The 27,701-nt window shown below is 35.1% G+C and overlaps 2 protein-coding genes across 3 annotated transcripts in view; one reads left to right on the forward strand and one right to left on the reverse strand.

The window, feature by feature from the left end:
* Positions 1 to 27,701, reverse strand: part of LRBA (LPS-responsive vesicle trafficking, beach and anchor containing) — a 497,077-nt gene that overhangs the window by 218,442 nt on the left and 250,934 nt on the right. For both annotated transcript variants that reach the window (XM_004685322.2, XM_012726881.1), the window contains exons 37-39: positions 16,444 to 16,568; positions 8,767 to 8,913; positions 6,078 to 6,214 (exon numbers count right to left, since the gene is read on the reverse strand). In XM_004685322.2, coding sequence (XP_004685379.1) covers positions 6,078 to 6,214; positions 8,767 to 8,913; positions 16,444 to 16,568 — 409 coding nt within the window. The remainder of the gene's footprint in view (positions 1 to 6,077; positions 6,215 to 8,766; positions 8,914 to 16,443; positions 16,569 to 27,701) is intronic.
* On the forward strand, positions 7 to 2,638 carry MAB21L2 (mab-21-like 2 (C. elegans)). Its single transcript, XM_012726883.1, has one exon. It carries the CDS (start codon positions 979 to 981, stop codon positions 2,056 to 2,058), a length of 1,080 nt encoding a protein of 359 aa, XP_012582337.1. The 5' UTR covers positions 7 to 978; the 3' UTR covers positions 2,059 to 2,638.

Below are 27,701 nucleotides of genomic sequence, written 5' to 3' on the forward strand. Positions count from 1 at the left end.
GTGAGACGAGGGGAGGAGGGAGAGAGGACTCCGAAAGTGGAATCTGCACAAGCAACCTAAAGGGAAGAATAAGAAAAACCCTGAATCACTGTAACTAAACTCCAGATGCAAGGCAAACTGCGACTTCTTCAAACTAAAATAGATCGCTTAAGGGCCAAAATTATAAATTATGAAGCAGAAATGAGTATCAAACAACTCCCAGCGGTTTGCACCTAGAGAAGAGAAGGATCCACTGGAAATAAATAAACCCAGTCCAAACAACGCCTCCAATAGGAGAAGAAAACCTCTACAACAGGACCCCTGAGAAAAGACAAGACGAGCACGCTGAGCGCCCGCCGCCAGGATTCTGCGAACCTCCAAGGGTGCTGCGCCGGCCTCCGGCCTCCGGAGTTGCACTTCACTGCTCTCAGGACATTAATTACATCCTTCACCTTCCATTTGGGGGAGGGTGAGGAGAAAGGCACTCACCAAGCTGAGCGAAGAAGTCAGTGAAGAAGTCAGCGTGGGAACAAAGTTTAAGAAAGAAAGGCTGAATGTTTCGCTTTGATTTTTAAATTTATTTTGGAAATTAAAAGACATTTCCAGACGCCTGGGCAATCTCGGATGCAGACTTCTCGGGGTAACCTGAATTTTTCTCTCTCACCCTCTCTTCCCACCCCCTCCCACGCATTTCTCCTGCTCGCACATCTCTATTTTACTCTTCAAGAAAACGCGGAAAAAGTCTCAGCAACTACCTTTCTTTTTCAAAGATCACTTACTTGCCCTGTTTTCTAGAGAAGGCAAAAGGTTTGCCAAGCGGGCGAAGGACACCGGCTGTAGCATCAGCGGGTTAGCCCAGGTGGAAAGCAAGGGCGAAAGTGGGGCTGAGGGGAGCGCACTCACTCTTCCGCAAGCCGCAGGGCCACCACCAGCGCCTGAGCCTTGGATCCCTCAACGTACTGCGAGACGCCGGTGTATAGCCCGGACCTGTGCCCCAATATGATTGCCGCTCAGGCCAAGCTGGTTTACCAGCTCAATAAATACTACACCGAGCGGTGCCAAGCGCGGAAGGCAGCCATCGCCAAGACCATCCGAGAGGTCTGTAAGGTGGTCTCGGACGTGCTAAAGGAAGTGGAGGTGCAGGAGCCTCGCTTCATCAGCTCCCTGAGCGAGATCGATGCCCGCTACGAGGGACTGGAAGTCATCTCGCCCACAGAGTTCGAGGTGGTGCTCTACCTAAACCAGATGGGCGTCTTCAACTTCGTGGACGACGGCTCGCTGCCGGGTTGCGCGGTGCTCAAACTGAGCGACGGGCGGAAGCGGAGCATGTCTCTCTGGGTCGAGTTCATCACAGCGTCGGGCTACCTCTCTGCACGCAAGATCCGTTCGCGTTTCCAGACGCTGGTGGCTCAGGCGGTGGACAAGTGCAGTTATCGGGATGTGGTCAAGATGATCGCAGACACCAGCGAAGTCAAACTGCGCATCAGGGAGCGCTACGTGGTGCAAATCACACCCGCGTTCAAGTGCACCGGCATCTGGCCCCGCAGTGCTGCCCAGTGGCCTATGCCCCACATCCCCTGGCCTGGCCCAAATCGAGTGGCGGAGGTCAAGGCGGAAGGGTTCAACTTGCTCTCCAAGGAGTGCTACTCACTGACCGGCAAACAGAGCTCTGCGGAGAGCGATGCCTGGGTGCTACAGTTCGGGGAGGCGGAGAACCGCCTGCTGATGGGCGGCTGCCGAAACAAATGTCTCTCGGTGCTGAAGACGCTGCGGGACCGCCACCTGGAGCTGCCAGGCCAGCCACTCAATAACTACCACATGAAGACGCTGCTGCTGTATGAGTGCGAGAAACACCCGCGGGAAACAGACTGGGATGAGGCTTGCCTCGGGGACCGGCTCAATGGCATCCTGCTGCAGCTCATCTCCTGCCTGCAGTGCCGCCGCTGCCCTCACTACTTTCTGCCCAACCTCGACCTTTTTCAGGGCAAGCCCCATTCGGCCCTGGAGAGTGCTGCCAAGCAGACCTGGAGATTGGCCAGGGAAATCCTCACCAATCCCAAAAGCCTGGACAAACTATAGGGTGCAGGGGACTGCTTGAAAAGCGACACCGTTGGGAATGCTCTCACACACAGCACACCACAACTCAGCGACAAACGGCTGAAACTCCAGACACAAACTTTTATGTAAGCTACCTGAAAGAAACAGGGACAAGCAGACCTTCGTTAACTGACAACGAGAGAGCAAACCAACTAACCAAACAAAATCACATTCTTGCACAAAAGTGATCGTTTTCTTCCAAACAATGTGAATTTAAAAGATCATACAAAAGAAGCAATCGGGCTTTGCCACCACAAAACGAAACCCAAGGTACATTTTCCAATCAGTGTACAGCGGTCTCTCTCCTTTTCCTTCTTTCCCCCACTTCTCTCTCTCTCTCTCTCTCTCTCTCTCTCTCTCTCTCTCTCTCTCTCTCTTTCTCTCACTTCATTTTGTTTTTGGTTGCCTGAATGTTGTCACAAAGTGATAAAAGTATTTAATTATATGTAAATTTTCTCTTTAAAAAAAGTTTTGCTGATGTTAAGTGTATCTCAGTGCCAATGTCAGATCGTGCCCCTCCCTCTCTTGCACCTCTACCCTCACCCTAAGCAATCTTGTTGAAAACAGTAATAAAATATTACTTTACATTGTAATTGACTGGTTGTGAATTGTTCTTAAATGAAGGCAGGCACTGTAAATTTATAATTTACAATGTAAAGATGTGAACTTGAGGAACTAATGTAACAAGGTTCCATTTTAACTGTAATTTGCAAATACAACATTTCCAAATACAGTACATTTAGCAGATTAAATCATACAAGTTCCTGTTAAAATACTTAGAAAAAATAAGATATTAATTGTAATAAACTATGTTCTATAGATTGTAAGGTTAAAAATTGAAAGACTGAAAAAGAACAGATTTTGTATGGAACATACTTTGGTTCTAATATTCAAAACAGAAAATATTATTTCACATTAAAAATAGATTTGTTCTCTATGCCATAATTCAAAAACCCCTACCCTGGGTCTGTAATACATAGGAAATGTTTATGGGCCTTTTCAAAGTTAACACAGCAACTGATAGTTTTCCTTCAATTTTTACCCTCTTCAAGTTTTAAATACAAAAATTTAAGTCAATCATATGTCCAAAAAAAGAATGAAATTCTTATAGCAATATTCATTTTCCTGTAGTAAATGTTGATATGAATTATCCAGATTTATAAATTACTTCAGTTTTTAAAATGACTTAGTTATAAATGCCATAACTATGTCATAAATGCCATAAAAATGCCGTGACAATTTTTAATCAAATTCCCAGAATTAACCTGAACCTGCCTATAGGTAATTTAAACAAAAAAGTTTGATACCATTTTTATGACCAAAGAAACATTACTGTTTAGAGAATTTACGTGTAGGAAAAGTGTTCATTCCTCCACTTCCTGGTTTTCGAAGGTAAAAATCCAGTTACTTATTTCAACTTTAACAAGGTTTCTCTTTTATACAAATGAATAGCTGACTAACAATAAAATAATTAGTAAATCTGAATGGATCCCAAAGGAACTGGTTTGTCTTCTTTATGTTGGAAATAACTATAGACTTCAGTAGATATGATAATTACAAGACCCAGGTACAGAATATGTGTGAGATGTTACCCTTTAACATTTAAAACTTACTTTTTGAATTAGTAATTCAAAAAGTAATTTATTGAGATATCCATGAATGAGAAATATTGAAGGAAATGTTCCAAACAGAAAATCTTAAAGATTAGATAAAGAAGTTTGACTAGGGAAGAAGCATATGGAGGGATAAGCCCTAGGAAAGCATGTAAACATGGATGAAAAACCTCAAGGCCCTGATATTAGGTCACTTCATCAAACAGGCTGAAGTTGTAAAATTCCCTGGTAAAAATTTCCCAGTGAAAATATCTCAGTATTAGAAATAGTAACTTTTATATATCAGTTCTGAAATTCTCTCTCCTCTTTTCAACCTACATTATACCATTTTCTGGTCTTCCTGTAGATGTAGAAATTCACCATAATACTAAGTAGTTGAGATAAATTTACTAATTTTTTAAAATAATACAAATGAATTTGCTCTCTGGGGGAAAATGTTCTGACTTTTAAGAACATTGTCAAAGCAAGTAGTAAGAGTTTATATTTAAAAGAAATGATTTAAGGGTACAGTGTTAGTTTAGAAAATTAAAATATTATCTTTAAAAAAACTGACCATGCTTTTCACGCACAAAACCATTTACACCATAAGATAGACCTGTCTTCCTCCAACTATCCTAGGAAAAATGTTTTTAAGTCTTATCAAGAAGCAAAAATTCCCCAAATTCAGCATCTTTTTTCCTTCCTATTTAAATGCAGGTATGACAAATAAAAAAAGAAAACACTGCAGCAACACAAGTGTCCTCAACTTCAAAAAACCTTACAGCACCCCAGTACATACCAAAAAATTCTTCCAATAATTGGTTGAAAAACTTAATATAAATTGGCCTTTTTTTTTTTTCTGTAACATAGAGGCAATCTGAAATGGTATAGCAAATTTCTGCAATTATGCTAAAAGATCCCTGTAGTGCACAGGCAACAGGGAAAGAAATTAATGTAATGATGCTGCACAGAATAAGATCACAGAGAAATGGAAGTTGTAACCTATCCAGCCCAAAAGGAGAAAATAATTACAAATAGGCTAACCACAAAGACTGGAAGAGGTTCTAATATTCAGAACAATTCATTAGATACCTTTAAATTAAATCATAGTTTAGATTTTTTCAGTGTATGTCTAAAAGAATAATAGAATATCCTGAAGTAACTGCAACTTCTCAAATTCACTGGCTGCCACAAATCAGAGAGTTTAAGTAATTTTTTATTACCTTCTGTTCTTAAAGAAATTGAAATATATTTTCAGAAATTGAACAAACAAGAAAATTTTTCTGGTTGATGAAATTTCAGAATTAAAGTTTTCTATTCATTGTGAATTATCATGCACAAAACTGCCAATTCCATCACAGACTTTCTATCATACAGTTTACAAAATCTTGTCTTAACAAAAGTAAATATTTTAAACAATGGTAGAAACATGCCTAAGACAAGAGATTATTTGTTGGTTAAGTCTATAATAAAACTGTAACATTTCATTAAGAACTACCTTAATATACTTTAAAATCACTGAAATTTAATAATTCACAAATATAAAACCACATAACTTATCAATAAATTTAGAGTATGTATGGGTTTGTACAAACACACGTACACAATCTGTCAGTCTGTGAATTAAGTTACTCAATTTTTAAACCCTTTCTCTTTCTACAGGTTGCTTATTTTGCTCATTTTAAAAAAGACTTTCCTTGCAAAAGAAATTCTACCATTCACATTTGTGAAATGACCCTAATGCTGGCTTTATGGTTGTGCCACAAATGTCTCTTAGTAAAATTAAGTGGACATGGTCAAAAAGTAATCAGAAATACATTTAAAAGGGAAATTACCTTTTCATTTAAGAATAGGAAATTATGTAGTGCCTTGTAAAATCACCTATAGGTAATGGGAAACAGAAGTATCTCATATATACACACAAAACATGTTTGCGTGCATGACAGAGTAGTAAGTCATGAGGACAAAGCAAGGAGAGTGATATATTGGTATTATAGCCAGAAAATATAAAGGCTAAACAAAATAATTCCACTCGCAATCTCACTGAATCTTGTAGCTTAATTCAGCCTGGACCCTCTGAGGCAAAATATATTTATGGACAAAATTCCCTGAGGTTCTCCCCCAGGCTTGAATGAGCTAATAATAAATGCAATTAAGTGGAAATTGTTTTTGAATCTAAATGAAGTTCAATAATCTAACTAGCTGGTAAGGGCATCATAAGCTAGAGAAGAGAGCTGCCTTAAATAGAGGTAGAGTCAATTCTGCAAAAATTTCAAACCAAGTTTGTCAAATTTTACCAATGTCAAGGCTACCCAAGGCTACCCAAATTGTCCCATCACAATTAAAAAAAAAAGAAAGAAAGAAAAAGAAATCCATGAAAATTAAATAGTCTGACCCTCATCATCTCACCTTGGGGTCAATTTTCTTGAAGTTAGTATCTTCTTCATCCACCTCGAAATAGAGTTCGGAGGAAGTAACAGAAAGAGTCCCCTTTACCACAACAGAGGGGGCCACAAGCTGGGCTGGTGTGCTCAGGCTAACAGGACCTGCCAAAAAGAAAAGACAAGGTGTACACGTCGGGGTGACATTTTTTAAAAAAATCAAATAGCTTCAATCAGAAATTTTATTTAATTTTAAAACTCTCACCCTCAGCACCACATCGTCTGCCGACTCTTTCTATACTTATATATTCTGTTGACCCCAATATTGCTCTAAAAACGCAAAGTTAGGATTCTCATACTGAAAGATTTATAACAGGCAGTTAATGATTCCAGTAAACTAGGATGCAATTATTTCCCAGGGAGTCTGCAAACCTTTAGTCTACTCTCCTGTAAGAGTGACTCTGCCTAAGTCAGCCCATCTACATTCCATTTAGAAAACAAGCCTCAGGCTCTTTAACAACATGGAACAACAACCAGGAGCAAGGAAGACTCAATAAGCTTCCAAGGCCAGAGGTTAGCTTATAGTTTGGCTGAGGCAAGATTACAAAACATCACTAGCTTATTAGTGAAGTGAGAAACATATTCTCTGATACAGCTTTTGTGCCAAACTTAACACAACACCTCTTCGATAAGAACTTTGCTCCATGAAGATAGGTAAAAATAGTTCTTTTCTAAGCCTGCCTTTCCACTGTTAAATATTGTTCAATGCTTCCAAATCTAATATTAGTGTAGTTCAGGGACTCTGGGAGTAAACAGCTGGAGGGTGGGTTTCCAAGTGAATGAATTTTTATTGGAATAATCAAATCTCCACAGGGCTTATCAAAGAGACAAATCAGCCAGCTACTGAAAACAATGGGTTCACTGCAGAGAAAAGAACATAAGTATATTACAGCTACACCTAAAAAAAGGACTAAAATAATTATACTCTGTGCGCGCGCGCACGTGCGTGTGTGTGTGTGTGTGTGTGTGTGTGTGTGTGTGTGTGTGTAGTACAGAGATGGATACAATATGAATTTGAAACCCTGAGTCACTTCCTCATTGTACAACTCCTACCAGGGAAGAAAATAGCAAGGAAAGATTGGCACTTACAGTTCTGAATTAATATAGTGCCTATAAACACGGTACACCTATTCAGGTAATCAATGGGTGAATAAGTGTTTCAAATTTCAGATGAATTGACATTTCCATCAATTGTTGGAAGGGCGTTGGTCCTTAATCTCGCATCAATCTTAATGTGTGCCAGTGGGACAATAGAAGGGATGCTCTGCGGAGATCAGAGCAGGTTTTGCCCTCTATTCCCAATGTACAAATACATTGTGTTTGCAGATGGGCAGCAGATAGCTGCAGAACAGCAATGATTTCCCAAAGCTCATCCCTATAAATGGATGAAATAAGCAGCTATGTGTTCTTTTGCTGTCTCCTTTTGCCCTCTGTACATTAGCATGTAATCCTGAGAAGAAATAACATTTTTTCAATCACTCTCAGACATTCAATTACAGAGTAAGCAGACAGCTGCAGGAGCTAGGGCAGCCTAGGTCCTGCGGAAGACCCCTGACAATTTCCACTTCATTTCTAGCCCACACCACTTTATTAGTGTGGATTACTTCTTAATCCTATTGCCTTTGTCAAGATTATATAATTAAACTCCCCTTTCACCTCTATTACTGTATGAATGTATTACTAGTAGTGACAAAGTAGTGAAATAAGGGAGGAAGAAATAGGTAAATGCATATGAAGGGAAAGACTAGAAATAACAGTGCCCACCTTACTTTCCCATTGCCACATTAATCCTATCGTGGTATGTTCCAATTAATTTTAATTTTACTTTACAAAGAGGTTACAGTTATCAGAGATGATACCATCTTCTAATCTTGCTTTTTCATTATCATTCACTGCAAGTTAGTATAGGTTGCAGAAATGTCCTAAATAAATAAAAAGTATTTTTATACTTTTTTCTCTTAAATTAAAATGATCCAAATGGAAGACTGCACAATTTTCACCTACAAAAGTTACAGAATTTTTCAGACTTCCCTCCTTGAAGGACAGAGCCAAGCATTAGAGAAAAAAAGGCATTTAATGAATGACTAAATTTTCAGACTAAACAAGAGAATTTTTCCCATAAGGGAAGTAAAACTGAGAACCTGCAGAGTACAAATCAAAATTCCTACATCAGGTAAAATATGTGAATCCTGTGAAAAGCCATAGCTTTCTTGAAATGGTTTTTTTGAGAGACTTAGTGTATACCCAGCATGTTCACCAAGACCTGTATATCAAAGCAAATAGTTCATCTGCCTCCAAGCTTTATTTACAAAACAATTGGAGGATTTTACTACAGCTCTCATTTTATAGAGATTAGGTAACCCCATGGGCCAGGTGAAGCAATTTTGTTTTGTTGTTGTTGCTTTTAAACACTTTTTTTGTTTTCATTGCAAATTATTCATAAAAGAAAAATATGGGTGGGATAAAAAGACTAAATAAAACAACAAAGGGCAAACAGTGTTGAAGCTGAGGAAGAAAATATTTGGAAAAACAAAAACAACCTTTATGTAATTGTGAGTGTAAACTTCATAGTCCTAGCGATCACACTGAAAAAGTAAATAATTAGATGCTTATTGGCCCAGAGCTAGTTGAAATGTCTACAGAAACACTGAGTTTACCAGTGAGGTTCTCTAAATCTTTCTCATCCACGGATGACAGAGTATCGTCGTCAACTTCCAGAAGGATCTCGTTTTCTGAGTTCTGATTTCCTAAAGCCTGACTCTTGATGGACTGTTTCCCTTTAGCAAGGATATCTTCATCTGCAGCTGAAATGAAAAGGAAACAAAGCTGTCCATCATCTCAGGAAGAATACTTTGGCAGAGGGGAGGGAACTGAGGTAAGGACGGGTGGCTGAAGATGGTCAGTCATTTTACACGGAGTTATCCAAGGAGGGGAGAGGGCCTGGGGTGACACACACACTCCTTCTGACAAATGCAATTCCCCAAGCCTAGTCTAATGTTACCCTGAACAAGCACCCTAATCCCATTAAATCTGACCCTTGTACCACTCACCAAACCATTTATTTACTTATAGTTAGGGTAGGAGCGGGTTCAAAGCAGCAATTCTTAGAAATTCATTAATAGAAAAAGTCAGAACTTAGTTTTGGAAACAACACCTGCTTAGCCCTATGGAAGAAGACAAATTTGTGCCTGAGAACATGATACTGACAATTTTTTTGAAATGTTGCTTAGAGGGTGACTGTGGAAAAGAATTCTAGAAGTAAGAAGGGACAGGGCTAAGAGAGAACATTCACAGGCAATGAGGATTTAAAGCAAATATTTAAGCAATATCTGACTGTAATAAAGTCAGAGCAGTTCTTAAAAGAACACATTCTCTTGCTCATCACTCCTTCCTCCCACTTTCCTTTACATGGTCCTTGCCCACACCTCACACCTGAACCCACACTTCAGCCCTTATACAAATATCCAAGAACAAGGCACTGTGGAAACTAAGTGGAAGCTCAAAAACGACCTCCTCCCTGTGTTTAAACTAAAGAGCTAAGACACGCAGGGGGCAAACATAACAGAAAGCCCGGGCTAAAGAGGCATCTGGGCATAGAGCCTTGCTGCCTGCAATCAGAGTGGCCTGTGGAGAGTAGCAGCACAAGACTCTCAGACACTGTGACAAAGAAGCCAGGAAGGGAAGGACGGAGGGGAAGGGCACAACAGACCGAGGGCACACAGAAGCAGTGCGGTGGGCATCTGCAGTCGGCCAGGGCCACAGTGAATAGAGAGGTACAGCTGAAAAAACAAGGTAGTAAAACTGAAAATTCTGACTTCAACCTTAAACCTTCCCTTTGAGCAGCTTTCACTTTAAGAAAAGCACAAAATCAGATAGTAACTTCTGGATTGTGATTTTTTAAAAGGATGGAATATATAAGCTCTACTTTATTTTGAAAAAAATAGTATCATATGATGCAAAGATTGGAAATCTTGCTGTAATTCTGACATTACTGGTTTGCGGCTAACACCTGACCCAGGAAGACAACAGCTGCTGATGTGGAAATATGACAGAGGTTTTCTGCTCCTCTGCAGTTTGTATCTAGACATGAGGCCTCAAATGAAAAAGTGTAAGAAGCACTCAGTTTGCAACACATACCTGTGTAATCCATCCAGAATAGTTAGACATCTATGTCACCTAGCCAACTCTATAAATCAAAACTTCTATCATTTTAACAGTCATGGTTCTAGATAATGTTAAAAGCAAACAATTCTATCATTTATTATATATTCACTACATGTCTCATTTATATACAATAATTATGGGTACTTCTAAACAAATGGGGTTTTCTATTACACAAAAAAGTCAAGTAAAGAAGTTTTCTATATTGAATTTTGAATACCCTCTATGGAAAAACAAATACTATTTTATTTTAGTTACAAATAGTATAGCATGCTTCATACATAGGAAGGTCTTAGTAAAGTATTTGGAAAAAATTAAAGTGTCTAATTAAAATGTCTCGTTTTAAATAGACTACTAATACTGCTAATTTTTAGTCTAACTGCAGTCTAAGTTATTATACCATTGTTAATGATTCAAGTATTTGTATTTCCTTACTTTGAAATCATAAACACTCCCTTTAGTCCAAACAAGATCTTTTCCAATTTACTATCAATTTTATTAAAAATAAATTGGTCACTAATACAAGAGGAGTTACAAACTGTATTTTCTTATGAACGAACTGTAAGATATTAACAACTGCTTGTTAAACTTTAGTCAGTACGTTAGTCTCCTCATTTCCTGAATTTACAGTCTCTTTTTCAAAGCAGAAAAAATAATAATGCTGATATTAAACAGCACTTCTCAAGTACGAGGGAGTGCTCAAAGCATTTTTACATATTTAACTCATTTAATTCTCATAAACCTTAGGTAATTTCTCCTTTCCAGATTGAGTAAACAGACTCAGATAGATTCACATTAATTTGCTCAAGGTAAACCAGCTAGTAAGAAATTGAGTCTGAATTTAAATCCACACAATGTGGTAACAGAATCTGCGTTCTGAACCACTATTGCCACAGAAAACAAAAATAACCACAAACCAAGTATAAATATAAGCAATTTACTAACTAGTTTGCTAATTATTTTGTTTTTTCAGAGTATATCCTAAAAGGTATTCACTTCCAAGTTTGATGAGCATCTGCCAAACACATCAGAAACAATTAAATTTGTCACCTTGCTCATTATTTTTATTTTATACTGGGGGGAGGGGTAGGATTCTTTAATTGGCAAGAGTTACCAAAAAATGTGAGCAGCTAGTGATAATATATGATGGTTAAAAATAGCTCAGTAAACAAAAAAATTTAATGATCACTAAAAATAATTTGCTCTCCATTCCAGCTGGAATTTAGAAATTTTTAAATATATTCTCACTATGCTGACACATTTAAACACAGTAACATTTGAGTTAAAGAAAATTTTATGAAAATTTTTTGAAATACTCTAAGTGTCCTGGACACACACAAACACCCACTTTAATTTATTTATTTACTTATTTTTACAAGCTCAGATTCTGGAATTGTTCGACCTCGACTGAAAAACCTCTTGTCATGGAAAATATGCAGCTTACTGATATTTAGAATGGTTTTCCTGTAATTAACTCCCCCTTGAGGATTTTAAGTTAGCAGCAGTAAAATTACCAACAGTACTCTAATACACACCACATGCGCTGGTGTTCAATTCTCAGTGGTCTAATAGCTTGCTGCTACAGAACTTTTCTTTTTTTTTTTTTTTTTAAATTAGAACAAAACAGTCCCAAGCATAAAATAAAAGATAATTATAATGTTTTTATCTGGGAAAAGTATATTTTTACCTTTCATTTGTTATATTCAAACATTCAAAGAAATACCAACTATGTTACTATATTCATGAGGATATTCTACACTACAATAAATGTTTAATTGAAGAAGTCAGAATACTTTTAAGTTTTAAAGCTTGACTAATACCTTTCATGGTTAATGAAATTATTACCAAACATGGTAACTAATTAATTTTTCACATGACTAGTAGCAGATTGCCTTCATCTCATCTCACTTTTTATTCTGGTTTAATATTTACCCTAATGTAATAACCAAAGTACAACTGTTACATAAAAGTGGAGAAATGTGTCAAAAGGCTTTTTTTGAAACAGGACGTCCAACTGATTAAAGCTAAGAGCAATGGGAAGGCTCAGAGAGAAACTGCTCCTCAAAATGTAAAGTTCAAAATCTGCAGAGTTTGTCCTGGGCATGAGTTACTTTATCTATCCACCACAGATGGGTAAGTAAAATTAAAATAGAAAAAGAACACAGAAAATTATTCTTCCTATGTTATATAAACCCTCTTTTAAAAATCTATTGTGCCAATGGCTAGAAACGTCACTAGGAAAAAAAATAAAAACTACTAAAATTACCAAGTAACTTTACATGTGCATAAAATAAATATGAGTACCCAATTATTATGATGTGAAGTGTATACTATAGCCATATATTCTAAACAGTACACATACAGAATATTTTAAACATGACTAGTGTCCTTTCTAGTTTATATTATTCCCAAAGGGCTCCAAGTCAAGAAAATTTACTCTAGAAGTATTAGTGAATCTATAAAATAGGATGATTAGGAGAACAAGTCAAGTTCATCGCCTAATGATCATGAGTTCCCCCAAAGTATTAGAGAACACAATACGTGCTGATAGTAAAAAAGCAGTAGAATCTGACATTATTGAAGCTAGGAGAGAACGGCATGATTTAAAATCTTTACATGGTCTGTCATCCCTAGAAAACCAGATGAGTTACTTAGATCATTCCATCTGCTTACAATTTTAAACTATATTAAATCTTCCTCATACATTTCTATTAGCAGGTACATTTTCTGTAAAATAAAAGCCTTGAATTCAATAGGGTCCTACTGCTAAAATATTTCAGTATTTCAGTTAAAACCAACTTTTCTATCATTCAAAATGTTTTCAGTTTGACTATAAATTTCCTGCTGTATTTAACAATGAATTTTAGAACACACTACAGCATAACATTAACAATCTGACTAGTCATCAGTTAACCTGGTATTTTAGTCCATATCTACCAAGAATCATGTGAGCCTTTTATCTCCTCAGTTTCCTTATCTGCAAAGAATAAACTTAGACATTAGCCTTAGGTACTTTCCAGATCTCAAATGCTTTGATAGTAAAAAAATGACAAGCTTGATTCTCATGTACTAGGAGAATGTTACCAATCATTATGACTTATTTCTAATACACTTTAAATATGAAAGAAAAATGCCCTCAGGAATCAAATATCCACTTCTGCTTTTTGCTGCTAATTTCCATAAAAGATAATCATAAGAGGAAGTAATAACTTTAATTTAAAAATGTGACTCAGTTTCTGCAAAGTTAAAGAAATCTCCCATTACAAAATGACTTTTATAAATAACCACTTTGGAGGGTCTCTCTTTGAAAAATTACCTAAAGCCCTTTTCCCCAAGCAAGTTAATGTGAACTTGGGCAGGGCAATTAAATTGTCAGAATTAAAAAATTTGTTTTTAACTAGAAGGTAGCCAGAAGTAGAGTCATGGGGCTAGTATTGATCGCTAGAACAGAGAACATCACTCTTCAGGTATTTACTCTGCCACCTTCACACCAGAGGCTTTCCTTCAAATCAAATCAATCTTTGAAAAAGATGGCTCTTAAAACTAAAATACATAACAAATCTACAACAGCATTTCTATTTAGATGTCTTCCTTTGATAATGATAATATAGTTTATGATGTCTTAAGATTCTGCATTTTCAAAATTTCATGATTTCATGTCGCCTTAGTCAAATCAATTATAAATAAAGGTGAGAAGTCATAAGACAGTACAAGACTGATAAAGCCTCCTCAATAACACCATTTTTAAACAAATTCAACACTGATTATTTATCCATAATAAAATTCTGTAATTTCAACTCCTTTATTGATCATATAAACTGTTTTGTCTTGGATACTTGATTTTTAATATGCTTATATACATTACCTTCTTTAATGGTCCTACTTTAACAGATTTCTAATTAACACAATATCAAAACTAAAAGATACTTTATTTAATAAAACATTGAAATGGTAAGTTCTTCACTTATATAATGCATTAGCAAAAATCACACTGATATCAAACAATACCATAGTGTAATATATGTGATTTCCAGAATATTTATTAAAATATTAAAATAAAAATATATACAAATTATCATGACTTGGACTTTGAGTCTTTTTAAAAAAACAATATAATAAATCTGATACATCTCTTTAATTATAAGACTACTGACACATCTTCTACACATTTGTTTAGTTTTTAAAAACATACCATTTCAGATTTAAGGTTTTTTAATCTTCCAGTTTTTAAAATATTAACCCTTATAAAGTTAGTGTAAAACATGACCAAATACGAGAGAATTATATAAATGTTCAACTTTATTTCTCTCCAAATTTAGAAGTGATAATAACACATAACTAATTTAATATTATGGTGACTTTTCAATTACTATTTAGAGTAACTAGAGTCCAATCTAAATCTATAGTAGATATTAAAGGTCTTCAGTATCAGTAAACACTGTTCCTGTATTTCTTTTTAATCAAATATCATAGCATGCTTTTGCCATTAAAAAAGTTAACAAGAGCTTTTTTAAGATAAAGTCATGCAATAAAGTAAAAATGAAGAATCCTATAACAAAACAGTTTTATATGATTTTAAATAAGTTCTGATTAAATAGATGCCACAAATTTTGCATTAATTTACTAATATCTCTCTCAGGATAAAGGATTATCAGTTTACCAATATATAATGCTAGAAAACAAGTCCCCTCTTTTCAGATAAAAAATTTTTTTGTAAAAGTATTTTTATCACTCATAGATATCACAACTCAATGTAAATGATGAGGCATAAATTTAAATTAATTATTAAATTTCAGTTTTAAGTGCTCATCATGATGGTATCTGAATCTAAAGGATAAAATTATAAAAAGGTTGGGTTTTTTGTTCTTTCAACAAAAGGGTAATTAGCCAAAAAAAAACCCAAAAAACAAAAAACCCAAAATAAAAAATATGTAACTCTGAAATCTCGAACATCAGGTAAAAAGCACATAAACCTTAAAGGCAAAAATGGCATAATTAATTCTACATCTTGTTTCTCCTTCTCCACCTTCTGTAGTTGAAGATGTAGGGCCCTGAGACTATTATTGCTTTTAGATCACTTTGTTATTGACTATTCTCTGAATGATCATTTATTTTAAAGGACTGATGTCACATTTGGTGTTATATCTGATGACATATTGTGGACATTTTCTTCCAGAAATGGTTCTAAAGGCTGAGTGCAAGAGGTTAAACTGCCTGACTGAGGCCAAACCTAAGATCATAGACATTTCATATAAATTCTTAATGTCCTTACTGAAGGCAAGTTAATGTTTATTTTGTATACTGCATGCTATAAGACTAAGCTGCTATATTAAATTAATAACCTGAATAAGAGAAATTAAAACCATTCTTCCTATTAAAAGAATCAATTTATATTTTATAACATGAAAATAATCTTTGTGTGTAGAACAGCATTTTCCCCCTTAGGCAATGTATCTTCGTTGACTTTCTAAAATTATAAAATAATACGTGAAATTCTATGATTAAAGCAAATATATTATCAAATTCAAAGGACTTTCAGTTTTTCAATTTGCTTGTCAAACTTCTAACTAAACTGAATCATAGCAATATGCAGTATCTCTAAAAAGGAAAAATGTTTTGTTAAACATGATAACAAGATGCTACAGAACAAGAACATATGAAAATAATGTCTATTCTCTTTTTCCAAGAGTAATCTATCACAACCATCTACAAATCAAGAAAGTATCAGGCACTAGGACATTTATTACCATCTCTTCCATTTCATAATCTCATGCTAAAATATCAGGGTTGAAGGAAAACCATCTACACCCACAGCAGAACTATTTAGTTTGTAAAGTCTCTTTCTGATTTTCATGAGTTTATGTATTGTCCTGGATTAATGTACTAAAAGCTGAGTGTGTCATTTAAAAGGAGAAATATTTTACCTTCCTACCCTGAAACAAAGGGTCTACGTTAAGTAAGGTTTGCTTATGTAATGAATTAATAAATACAGTTGACACCATAATTCAATAGGACCCGCACTAACTATAAGAAATCTAACTTTTAGTTCTGGGTACATAATTATGAAATGTGATGTCCGACCATTTGACAGTATCTTGTAATAATGAAGTTATGCTCTTCATTACCAAGTGCTGTACCTGCTGCTACTAGCAAGGAGTGGTTTACACACTGACCATGTTCCACGGCTGTTTTTAGTGTCGCTTCAGGATGTGTCGATCCTAGAGGGTTACGCACAAATCGTCGCCGGCGCCGCAAGTCATCTTCCCAGTAGTCAAGGCGCCAGAACTCACGAGGACGACTACAATGAAACAGAGAAGCCACATGTGTTAGCAATTATCAAACAGCATGGTAGCACTGAATTTCTGCATAAAGCTCTCCTTGTTTGCTCTGCCTTTTTTTCCCCCTCCCCTTCCTCTTAATTCTCCCTCCATCTCACACTGCCCTTTCTGCAATCTTTAACTTAGGTATGTCCTTGAAAATAACAATATCACCTTCCAGTCTAAGGAACTCCTTTTCCTTTTTCTTGGAAGGTGAAATGAGCACTAAATACATCATTTTGAAATGAATTGCTGACAGTGTGATCAGTTTCCCCACACTCTTGTGGCATGTGCTCTGATTTCAGCCTCATTTCAGCCTCAGCAGGGCACCTTTCTCTGTGGCTGCATTTATAAACCAGAATAGGGAAAAGGCTATTATAAATATGGTATAGCATTACCTATATTAATCAAAGTCTGTCCCCCTTCATTTTTCTTCCTAATTTGTGCCTTTTTGCACAAGGTCAGTAAATCATACCATGAATTCTTGGTCCAGAAAGTGTTAACTTTAATGAATATCTCAGTTACATGGTTATGTATGTGATAATAAAATATTACTGTTTAGATGTGCAGGAATTTAATTAAAATAATCTCTTAAAATATTCATTACATTTAGCCCCTGAGGCTTAGAACAACACAAGAAAATGCATTTCTTTTCCATTTACTGTTTTTAAATAAACCATTCCTATAGACTGAAATAGCAATCTATTTTCAAGCAAATCAGATTGGATTTCTGTTTTATGTAGTCTCCTTTATATTTAATTAAAAACTGCATGCTATATGATGTGTAATAATTGCTATATCGAAAGCATACTTTTGGAAATGTATTTTTTAAGGGTTCACACAATTTAAGTTCTACTATATTTTCCACAATTATATAGATCTCTTTATAAGGCAAAATATAAATGTCAGCTTTCTCTCTTGTTAACTAATCATGATCTAACATGGTGGAAATTAATATGTCAGAAAAATACTAATATGCAGCTTTCCAGTTATAGTTAAAAAATATCTCTGCAGAATTTATTCACTAAAGGTACACACCATGAAAACCAGTAAGTTGTAATAATACAATAAAAAGCAATTCATAATTAAAAGTTCTGCAAGGGATGAATAAACAAAATTAAATTTCACTTGTATTTCATGAGCTAATAAAATTGTACCTGTCAGCTTTGACAAATCAGTAGCCTTGACAATCCCCAAAATACTCATGTACAAGGTATACTTATGTTGATGTTTTAAAGACGCTACCTTCTAAAATTAGTTTTGCAAGCAAGTATTTATCAATTAAAACTTATTTCAATAAAACTGTAAACAATACTACATTATTTTCTTAAAAAACAATAGGAATTCATTGCTCTTTTCTGAAAAGGCTGAAGAGTGGCAACATCAAAGATTCCTGTTTAGATTATGACCATGCATAAATATAATCTAAAGGAATACAAAAGTGTGTAAGAATTGTAGTCCTCAAAAAGAAAAATTGTTAAGCTCTTTTATTCTACTTTTATTGTTATCCACATCTGAAAAATATCATGATATAATTTTAAAATAAAGAAGAAATCCCTACAGAATGACAAAAGCAAAACACAACAGTTGTTGGAACTCAATTAATAAAATAAAATTCTGCTTAGGTGAGAGGGGAGGGCGGAACACAGATGGCTATGTGCATGGCTTTGATAGTCATGGAGCCTGGATAGGCACTTCATCATTCTGCCTACCTACATTTATCTGCTAAAATTATTATCAAATATCAGCCAGGATGCAGTCGTGAATCACAGGCTGCTCCTCGTCTTCAGGGGGATGATACAAAGAGGGTCTATTCATCAGTGCGGCAATCGGCACAAGTAATTAGTTCCCTAGACTGAGATCTCCTACAAAGCCTATTTCAGTCAGCACCACAAACATATGACGATGTAAAGCTAATGAAAGCTGCTAAAATTTGTTAACCTTTTCTGTCATCAATCCTTCTAGGATTCTATGCTTCAGTATTATGCAAAGGTGGTAAATTATTAATTTGTCATTCAACCATCCTTCTGAATTTTGAGTCAAGTTAAACTATGCCATTCTTCTTGATAACAATTAAAATTATAAGATGTGTTAAGTAAATTATTACTAACAAATAATGATTACTAACAAATGAATCCAGTACACTATCAAGAATGAAGCCAAAATCAATGGCTACTAAAGTATGTACACAATAATTTTTGTCAGACAGTAAAAAACCACAGAAATTACAAAATCATTCACAAATTATTAACTAGCTCAAAAATGGTATCTGTAAGAACAAGGAAGCAGAAAGATACTTCTGTGTTCTGTAACACTAACAAAATATTCACAATGAAGATATTTAGCTGAAACAAAGCACCAAAACATTAGGAACTAAGAAAAACAACTGTTTCACTTACCCTATCTATTTCTGCAAATACTTTACCAGAAATTTTTAAAAAAGATACAATTCAGATAGAATAAAGAATTTTATTATATGTCAATATAATAAGTTTTACAATGTACTGAGGTTATGTCCTGAACTATCATCTCAATTCAGTCCACCTCCTGTTTAACAATCTAATCTAAAGGAAAAGCAAATACCACTAGTTTCAGATCACATACACAGAATGGAGTATAAAACTACCTAGAGACTAATATTTTCAAAACATTTTTTGAAAGTTTTGCTATATAAAGCATTGTTTCAGCTGATCAAATAATACACTGATAACTAAATAGCTATTAGCCTCATTTGAACAAATAGCATTTATCATCCAATTTTCTGATGGTGAGAATAATACATGTTCATTGGAAAAAAGAAGCCATATTCATTCATAGAGGTCAGGGTAACTATTAGCATGTTTAAAATTATTTACACAGTAACAAATTTAAAATCCTACCAAATCTAAAAGCTTAAAATCCAATGTTTTGTCAACTTCACTCCCTCTAATATTATGTATGCACTCTTGCTATAAAACTCTCACTTGAAAAATGAGGTAAACCTTGTCATTTTAGAGCAGTGTTATTAGAAAGGATAAAGCGTAACTCTTAGTCATCAACTTTAAGTTTTGATCATTCACATAAAGATTGCACTCTCATTTAAGAAACATTGCCGCCTTCTCCTTAAAAGACCCTTCTAAAGGAAAGAGTATAAGAAACTGGCAAATTTGATGTATCTATCCAAGTATCTTCCAATAAGGCTAGAAATCACAATAGGTTATTGCATAGTTTTACAGTATTCAAATGGTATGCCTAGAAAAATTAAGACTTCATTTTATTCAGAAACAGACTGCTGACTAAACACAAGCACAGAAACCATGAGAAATCACTTACTACACACCTACACCTCCATGCATCTGTGTCTATCAAAAGTGATGTTATTACAAGATGCACCTATACTCATTCTCACTAATAATTAAAAGCAAGGTATCCAAAACCAAAATCCCCTAAATTTATAATGTAAATTCAGGTCCTATAAGATCTGGAAGTAAAACCTTTATGAAAGGTTCTGTAATAAGGTCCCATATGAGTACATATCTAGTACTAGATACTTGTGTCTTGGAAAAGTCATGAATGACAGACACTGCATTTAAAAGTTCTAACTTTTCTTCCTAATGATTTACCCCTTTTCTTGGGTGTAAGTTCAAAGTCTGAGATTAAAATTATAATAAAATCCAACTGTCTTTCAATGTAAGCTTAAGGCCTTCTAATTATCTTTAGACTTTTAAAATAACTTTCACCTTTATGTATTTGCATACACACATCTTTAACATATTGCTATACTATATCACAGATATAAAATAATGGCTTTTAAGAAAAAGCATATGTTTTATTCTATAAAAAACAGAATTGAATAGATCGTTGAAATAACCTTAGGAGGAAATAAACTAGGGCCCACTGTCAAGAGTGATTAGATGAAGATGAGAAAAGAATAAAAATAATTAAATAAGAATAAATGAATTAAAATGTAAAGGCTAAAGAATTAAAAGACAAAGTAGGATGCACACCATCCTTCTAGTAGTTAAATATACAACTATAAGTTTATTTAGTATAAACTGCTATTTTTCACATCCAAATTATGTTTTTATTTTTTTCTTTTTAAATTTTACTTTTTTGTTTATTTCTAACTGAGGTAATACTGGGTTAACTGCACCAATTAGTTACGAGTCTTTAAAATTCAGGTTTTCGGGCCCTCCCAGGTGACACAACAGTTTAGGATGCCGCACTGCAGGCTGGCCACAGCCACTTCAGTGAGAGTTCAGTCCCCAGCTCTGGGGGTGACCCACATGACGCGGCAGACTTCTCCTGACCTGCCCGCTGCTCCCCTCAGCAGTGTATTTCATCGATCTTCCTGTTCTGCTCTCCACTCTGTCTCTGGCGAAGCCTCTCCCCGCCCCTGCACCTCTGGCTTGTACCCCAGTTCTATATGAATAAATAAATCTTTCCCAAAAAATCAGGTTTTCTCAGACACAATAATTAGTAAGATATTATTACCAATGTCACGGGCAAGACAGATGTGAAAATAATAATTTAAAATAATATATGTGGTAGAACAGAGGTGTATTAAATACAATAGTTAGAGGGCACTGTTAACATCAGAATGTAATGTGGCACTCTGGAGTTGCTCAGCATACATTTTGCAGTGCTATATGAATACCTATGAGGACTGCAGGGCACTATGAGAACATCCTCTTTCCCTTCTCCATACAAGGTTCAGGCTCCTTCATTTCTCTCCTTGAGTTAAATATAATTTGGGGGATAGAAAACAGAACAAGGCCCTTCACATGCTACTAAAAGCAGTCCACAGTATTTTCCTGATAAAGTCTGGTAAGAGGTAAGGTTGTCAAAAAAACAGGCAAAATTCAAAACACAGAATAAAATAATAAAACACAATAGAAACATTAAAATTTCATCCAAGTCATTAAGTTCATAATACTACTTTATTAAGGTAGACTACTTTCCCAATGTTATTCTATTAAAATAAACTGATGTTAATTACCAATATCAGTGGTAGCTATATATCTCAATTATTCTATAACTTAAATGTACTGACACCGATTATCACATTAATCAGATTTAGGCATATTTGTCATGTCATTGCTTTTGGCTTCATTTTAATATAACAGGGATCTGCATCAATAAAAGTATGCAAGTTTTAAAAAGAAAAACTGTCACAATGCAATTGGATTAGAAAAATTTTCCACCTTCCATCTTACCCACATTCTTGTGACAACACCTGATAAATCTTGATGACCTTAAAAGAAGTAATAAATTCTTCTGACTAGAGAACAGTTCTAAATCCTAGAAATTGATTTCAGCAAAATGTTTTGTATTTTGTTTTAAAATCTTTATATTATCTGGTTTTCTAACTCCTGTTATCTAGCTAGTTTTTATTTCCATATCTTGAGATTAAAAATTCATCCTAAACATAAGCACCAATTTAAATAAATGGTAGCCTTTGAAAAGAAATAACATTTTCAGTGCACTGTCAGCTAGAAGATAAAAGTGCTTAAGTTCTACAAGGGTTTCACTTTCTGCATAAATCTTGGTGAAATAATGTTCAAGTATCATACAATATAAAAGAGTCTCTTATCTCACAAACTGAAATCTACCATGCCTTCATGCAGATAGGAAGAATATTACATAAAACTTGGGTTTACCAAGTGCCAACAATAAATCATATTGCAGTGATCTATGCACTGTGCTGTCTTAATGAAAGGAAAAAAATTCAATTTTACGAATTACAACAAAGGAGACATCTTCTAAAGCACAATTCCATTGTATTTTTAATTGAGGTAGCGGTTGACAGTTAACACTATAAGGCTCAGAGGTACAGGTTCACACCTCTTTAAATATGTCACCACACCACACCTACCACAAAGAGATCCACAGTCCTCCACCACAGTTCACTGGGCTCTATACCCCTTTTAAGTCACTGCCTTCCTTTTTCCCCTCTGGTATTCTCAATTTTACAGTCTGATTTCTAGGGTTTGTTTTCGGTGTGGTTTTGACTGTCCCCATGTTTTATTTCTCTATATTACAAAATAGGAGTAAATCACCCAGTACTTCTCTTTTTCCTGATGGCTTATTTAATTTTGCATAATCTGCTCTAGTTGCAATTCATTTTATCTCAGAAGTCCTTCTTTACTGAGGCCTGAAAGGAATCTTTATATTATATTGAGTCATGAGAGCAGTGTATATGCTGTTTAATTATATCAAATAATATTTTATGGAGTTATAAGCTACTGACTGTACGATTTCAGTTTATTCTTTATTTCCTTTTAGAGACATATAGATATCCATCTTCAATCATTACTTTCACAATGTTACAAAAACACAATTTTACAACACAACTATTCAAGAAGTGGTCCCAAGCTTTTCTTTGATGCTGTGAGTGCTGTAAGCCTTTTCACTCTCTTTTTTCACTGAGCTTGTTAACAGGGAGTAAGCAAAATAATAAGAAAATGAAACTCAGCATTACTTCAGCATGAGATAAAACTTGAACAAAATGAAAGCACACACAAAAATCAGGGTCTCTCTGGTGACCTAGAGATTAAGTCTCTGTGATATCACCTGAGTTAGATCCCTGGCCAGGGAGCTTACCCATATATGGCACAGCAGACCTCTCCTGTCTCTCCCTACTTCCCTATAATTATATTTCAGGAGACCCACCTGTTCTGCTCCTCACTCAATCTCTGGTAAATCTTACCCTCTGCACATTGGACCTATATCCCAGTTCTTTTACGCATAAGTAAATATTCCTTAAAAACAAATGAAAAGACATTTTTGGATTGTAGAAGCCCTAAAAATCACCTGAGCAGGCATACTATTTAGGTAGATATATTTCCCAAAAATATCTAATCAAGAAGTAAATAACACATGAAGTATTTTTGAATGCCAATTATGTACCAGATCTTTGTACACACAAATGCATTATGCTAGGCTCAGTTGAGAATTTTGTTTAAAATCAGGGAAAAAGGTAACAAATATCAAACAAATATAGTTAACAAATATCAAAAGTAATGCAACAGTACAACAGATAGCATACATTCCATTAGGATATTCTACACATGAAATCAGGTCTTATATACACATAATTACCAGGTCTCACACCAACAATGCCATCATTATATACTGTTATTCTCATTTTAAACATGAAGATACTCACTCTTACCCTCTGACACTAAAAAAATAAGAGCCTATGGCCTTCAAGGCCAATGAGCTTTTCACATGACATTTCCTATAGAAAATATTATTGGAACTATTAATACTATAAGCAAAGCACTAATTAACCCTGTCTGGGAGGACTGAAGATTTCATTAAGATTTGAATGAAGGTTTATTTTTAAGTTCCATGAGGGCAAGGATTTGTGTCTGTCTAATTCAGTGACCAAGAAGTATCATTGGAGTCATGCAGACACTTAGTAATCTATCAAAGAACGAACAGGATGTCTTCTTAAAATAAATTTAAACAATAAAATAGGAGTTTCCAAGAAAAACAGAAAAGTAATTATAAGCAAGGAAAATAATAAAGTCAAAGAATGGAGACATCATAAAAAGGCTTTCTTATCCAAGAAAGTTCCTGAAAAAGCATCCTATTGATGCAGTTACACAGTGTCAAAAGTTAAGTAGGAAAATAAGTTTAGAACCGGATTTCAAAAGGTCTCATGCAGTCAGCAAGCTGTACACCTTATAATCAACAGAGAGACAACCAAAGTTTCTCAATATAGAAATGATACAATCAGTCTTGTATGTTACATGTCAGCAATTCAAAAGAAGGCAGTGGGGTTGGAGCCCAGAAGTTAAGACTGGAGAGACATTTTTGAAGTAGAAGAGAAACTACATATGGGATGGGAAGTTAAAGGAGCTAGTAAAGAGAATAAAATTCAGGTTTGTGACATGGAAGTGTCATCAAGATACTATTTAATTGAAATAAAGCAGGTGTTCTTTGGAAAAATAATCATGTCCTGCATTACTATAAACAAACAGAAAGATCACTAATTGGGAAAACATTTTCTCACACAAAAGTAGCGATAAAGGACTGATCACAAAAATATACGGAGAACTGATGAAACTCAACAAAAATGAAGTAAACAACCCCATCAAAAAATGGGCAGTAGAGCTAAAAACACACTTCTCCAAAGAGGAAATGCAGATGGCCAACAGGCATATGAAAAAATGTTCAACATCACTCGTAATAAGGGAGATGCAAATTAAAACCACAATGAGATACCACCTCACCCCAGTGAGAATGGCACATCTTCAAACAACTAGCAACAACAAATGTTGGCGAGGATGTGGAGAAAAAGGAACTCTCCTGCATTGCTGGTGGGAATGCAAACTAGTACAACCACTATGGAAAACTGTTTGGAGGTTCCTCAAACTGCTAAACATGGAGCTTCCCTACGACCCAGCAATCCCACTCCTAGGTATCTACCCAAAAGACACAAAAACACTGATTGAAAAAGATACTTGTACCCCCATGTTTATTGCTGCTTTATTTACAATTGGAAAAACATGGAAGCAGCCCAAATGCCCAAAAGTAGATGACTGGATTAGAAAGATGTGGTACATATATACAATGGAATATTACTCAGCAACCAAAAAAGAGAAACACATGTCTTTTGCAGCAACTTGGATGGAGCTAGAAAAGATCATGCTTAGTGAGATAAGCCAGAAAGAGAAAGAAAAATACCGGATGGTTTCACTCATAGCAGGAGTATAATGGACCAGGCGAGAAAATAACAAAAATAATGAACAACCATAAACCAGAGACATTATGTGGGGGTGGAGTGGGGAATGGGATCAAAAACGGGGGAGGGGGAGGGAGGGAAATGCACGGGACTATGGTGGTGGCACAGGGGTGATTTGGTGATGGGAAACCCGTGGGGATTACAATTGAGATGGAAAAAAAATTGTGAAAAATGATGTAAAAATAAACTTTTTAATAAAAAAAAAATAATAATAATCATGTCCTGGATCTACAGCAAAGATGAGAAGATCTGTCCCATAAGAAATAAGCAATGCAACTCTGGAACAACAACAACAACAAAAAGCTTGGATTAGAAACTTAAGATATGAAATTGGGTCTGATGAGCTTGGATGTCAGTGAATTTAGATATTCAACTAACCAAAAATTCTGTGTGCTTATTCCAAGGCAGGTATTGTGTTACAGACAGAGAAAACCATATTAAAAGGACAGGAGAAATTCCAAGATTTAAATTTAAATTGCAGAATAGGAATAGATCAGTGAAACAAGTGTAAGAAATAACTATTCTTTACAATCAGTAAAATAATGGGAACTAAAATATAATAGTGCTCAGTAAAACAACAAAATAAAGACTCTTCAAAGCAATGAGTTGAAAACATTTAATTCTGCATAAAAAATGTCCAGAAGGACAAAGAATAAAAAGCTTTTTATATGACTTTGTATTATAAGGTTTTTTTTATTATCTATATACCATAAAATTCACCTGCTTTAAGTATATTATTTAACAGTTTGTATTATACTTACAGAGCTGTACAAACATCACCATATGTATTTGTGAATTTTAATCTACTTTATGTTTATTTCCCAAAAAAAAGAAATCCCATATCATTATCAGTCTTTCCCATTTTCCCATCCTTCCTTGAAAACAAACATGTAATGGATTTCTCAAAATACAAAGAAGTTAGGTCAATGCCTTTGCTTTTACTTGGAACATCTTAAGTTTGACCAAGTTTAAAATAAGTCAAATTGTAAGTGATGGGTAAAGAGCATTTTTATTAGTATTGTAATTCTATGAAAAGCCTAAGGGTTATAAGAATGCATAATTTTTTTTAACATTTCCAATATTTCTAAAGTATTTGACTCAATGAACTGAGTCAAATTTACCTTTGCAGAAAGATGCCTTAAAATTAAGTTTATAGCTAATTCGTTAAGACAAGGAATAGCTTAAGCTTCAGAGTGATATTAGAAGCCACTAGTCTTTAAAATGTCTGAATATCCTATAAGAATATTTTGGCTTCATTTCTATGTCAGTATGTAAAATCAATTACCTTATATCTACCACCTACTAGGTCTAAGACCACCATGTGAATCATTTATCATCTGGACATCCATTATCTTAAGTAAAATAATTCTAACTTGTTCAGCATACTGTATAGAACAGTTGTAAGGAATAAAGTAAAATGGAGTATGTGAAATTGCTCCAACACCATAATGCCATTCAAATGTAAGGATTATTTTTAGTTAATAATAAATTTGTTCACATACTTCTAGATATCATTTACTTTGACAAAGCATATGCTCAATGTAATATCATCAGTGACTCCAAATGTGCCTTTTTTAAAAAGATTTACTTACTTATGCATAGAAGAGCTGGGGTGTAGGCCAGAGATATAGCAGTGGGAGGGTTAGAGGAGGAGAGGGTAGTGAAAGGATTCACCAGAGACAGAGCAGTGAGCATAGCAGACAGATCTACTGAAATACACTGCTGAGGGAAGCAGCAGGTGAGACAGGAGAGGGATATTGTGCAATATGAGTTAGCTCCCTGATAAGGGATCAAACTTGTGCTGTAGTGGCTGCAGACAGCTTCATGCTGAGTACTTAACCCCTGTGCCACCAGGAAGACCCCCAAATGTGATTGAACGGAGAAGAAAAATAAATAAATAAAAACTATCGATAACAACACCCTTTAATGTTGCCTGATACTGAATAGTTGACTCTTTTCCTCTACAAATTTATATAATTTAAGCATTTTTATAAATGTAATCACAGAGTCCATAGAACTTTTTAAGCCTGTTACTTTCACTTAGGACAATGTTTTTAAGGGCCATTTCTGCTGTACCATTTAGGGGTACTGTATTGTTTTTCTTTACTAAGAAAAAAATATTATTAATGGATATATAGCATTTTTTTTATCCATTAATCAGTTGATAAACATTTAAGCCATTTTTTTACAGGGGATGGCTATATTTGGGTTTTATAATTTGAGAACTGAAGTACTTAGTCACCTATCTAGCATTCATTTATTTACACTTTACTCTTTCTAAAAATTGAAATTTTCCTAAAAATCACAATTTGGGGGCCCTCCCTGGTGGCACAGCGGGTTAAAGCACCGCACTGAGAATCTAAAAGCCACTTCCTCATGAGTT

This window comes from Condylura cristata, unplaced genomic scaffold (assembly GCF_000260355.1).
Source record: "Condylura cristata isolate star-nosed mole 26May11 unplaced genomic scaffold, ConCri1.0 scaffold00018, whole genome shotgun sequence".
Classification (NCBI taxonomy): Eukaryota; Metazoa; Chordata; class Mammalia; order Eulipotyphla; family Talpidae; genus Condylura; species Condylura cristata.

What these genes read in the sequence shown, in the direction of transcription:
- MAB21L2 (XM_012726883.1), top strand. Translation starts at nt 979, where the DNA reads ATGATTGCCGCTCAGGCCAAGCTGGTTTACCAGCTCAATAAATACTAC.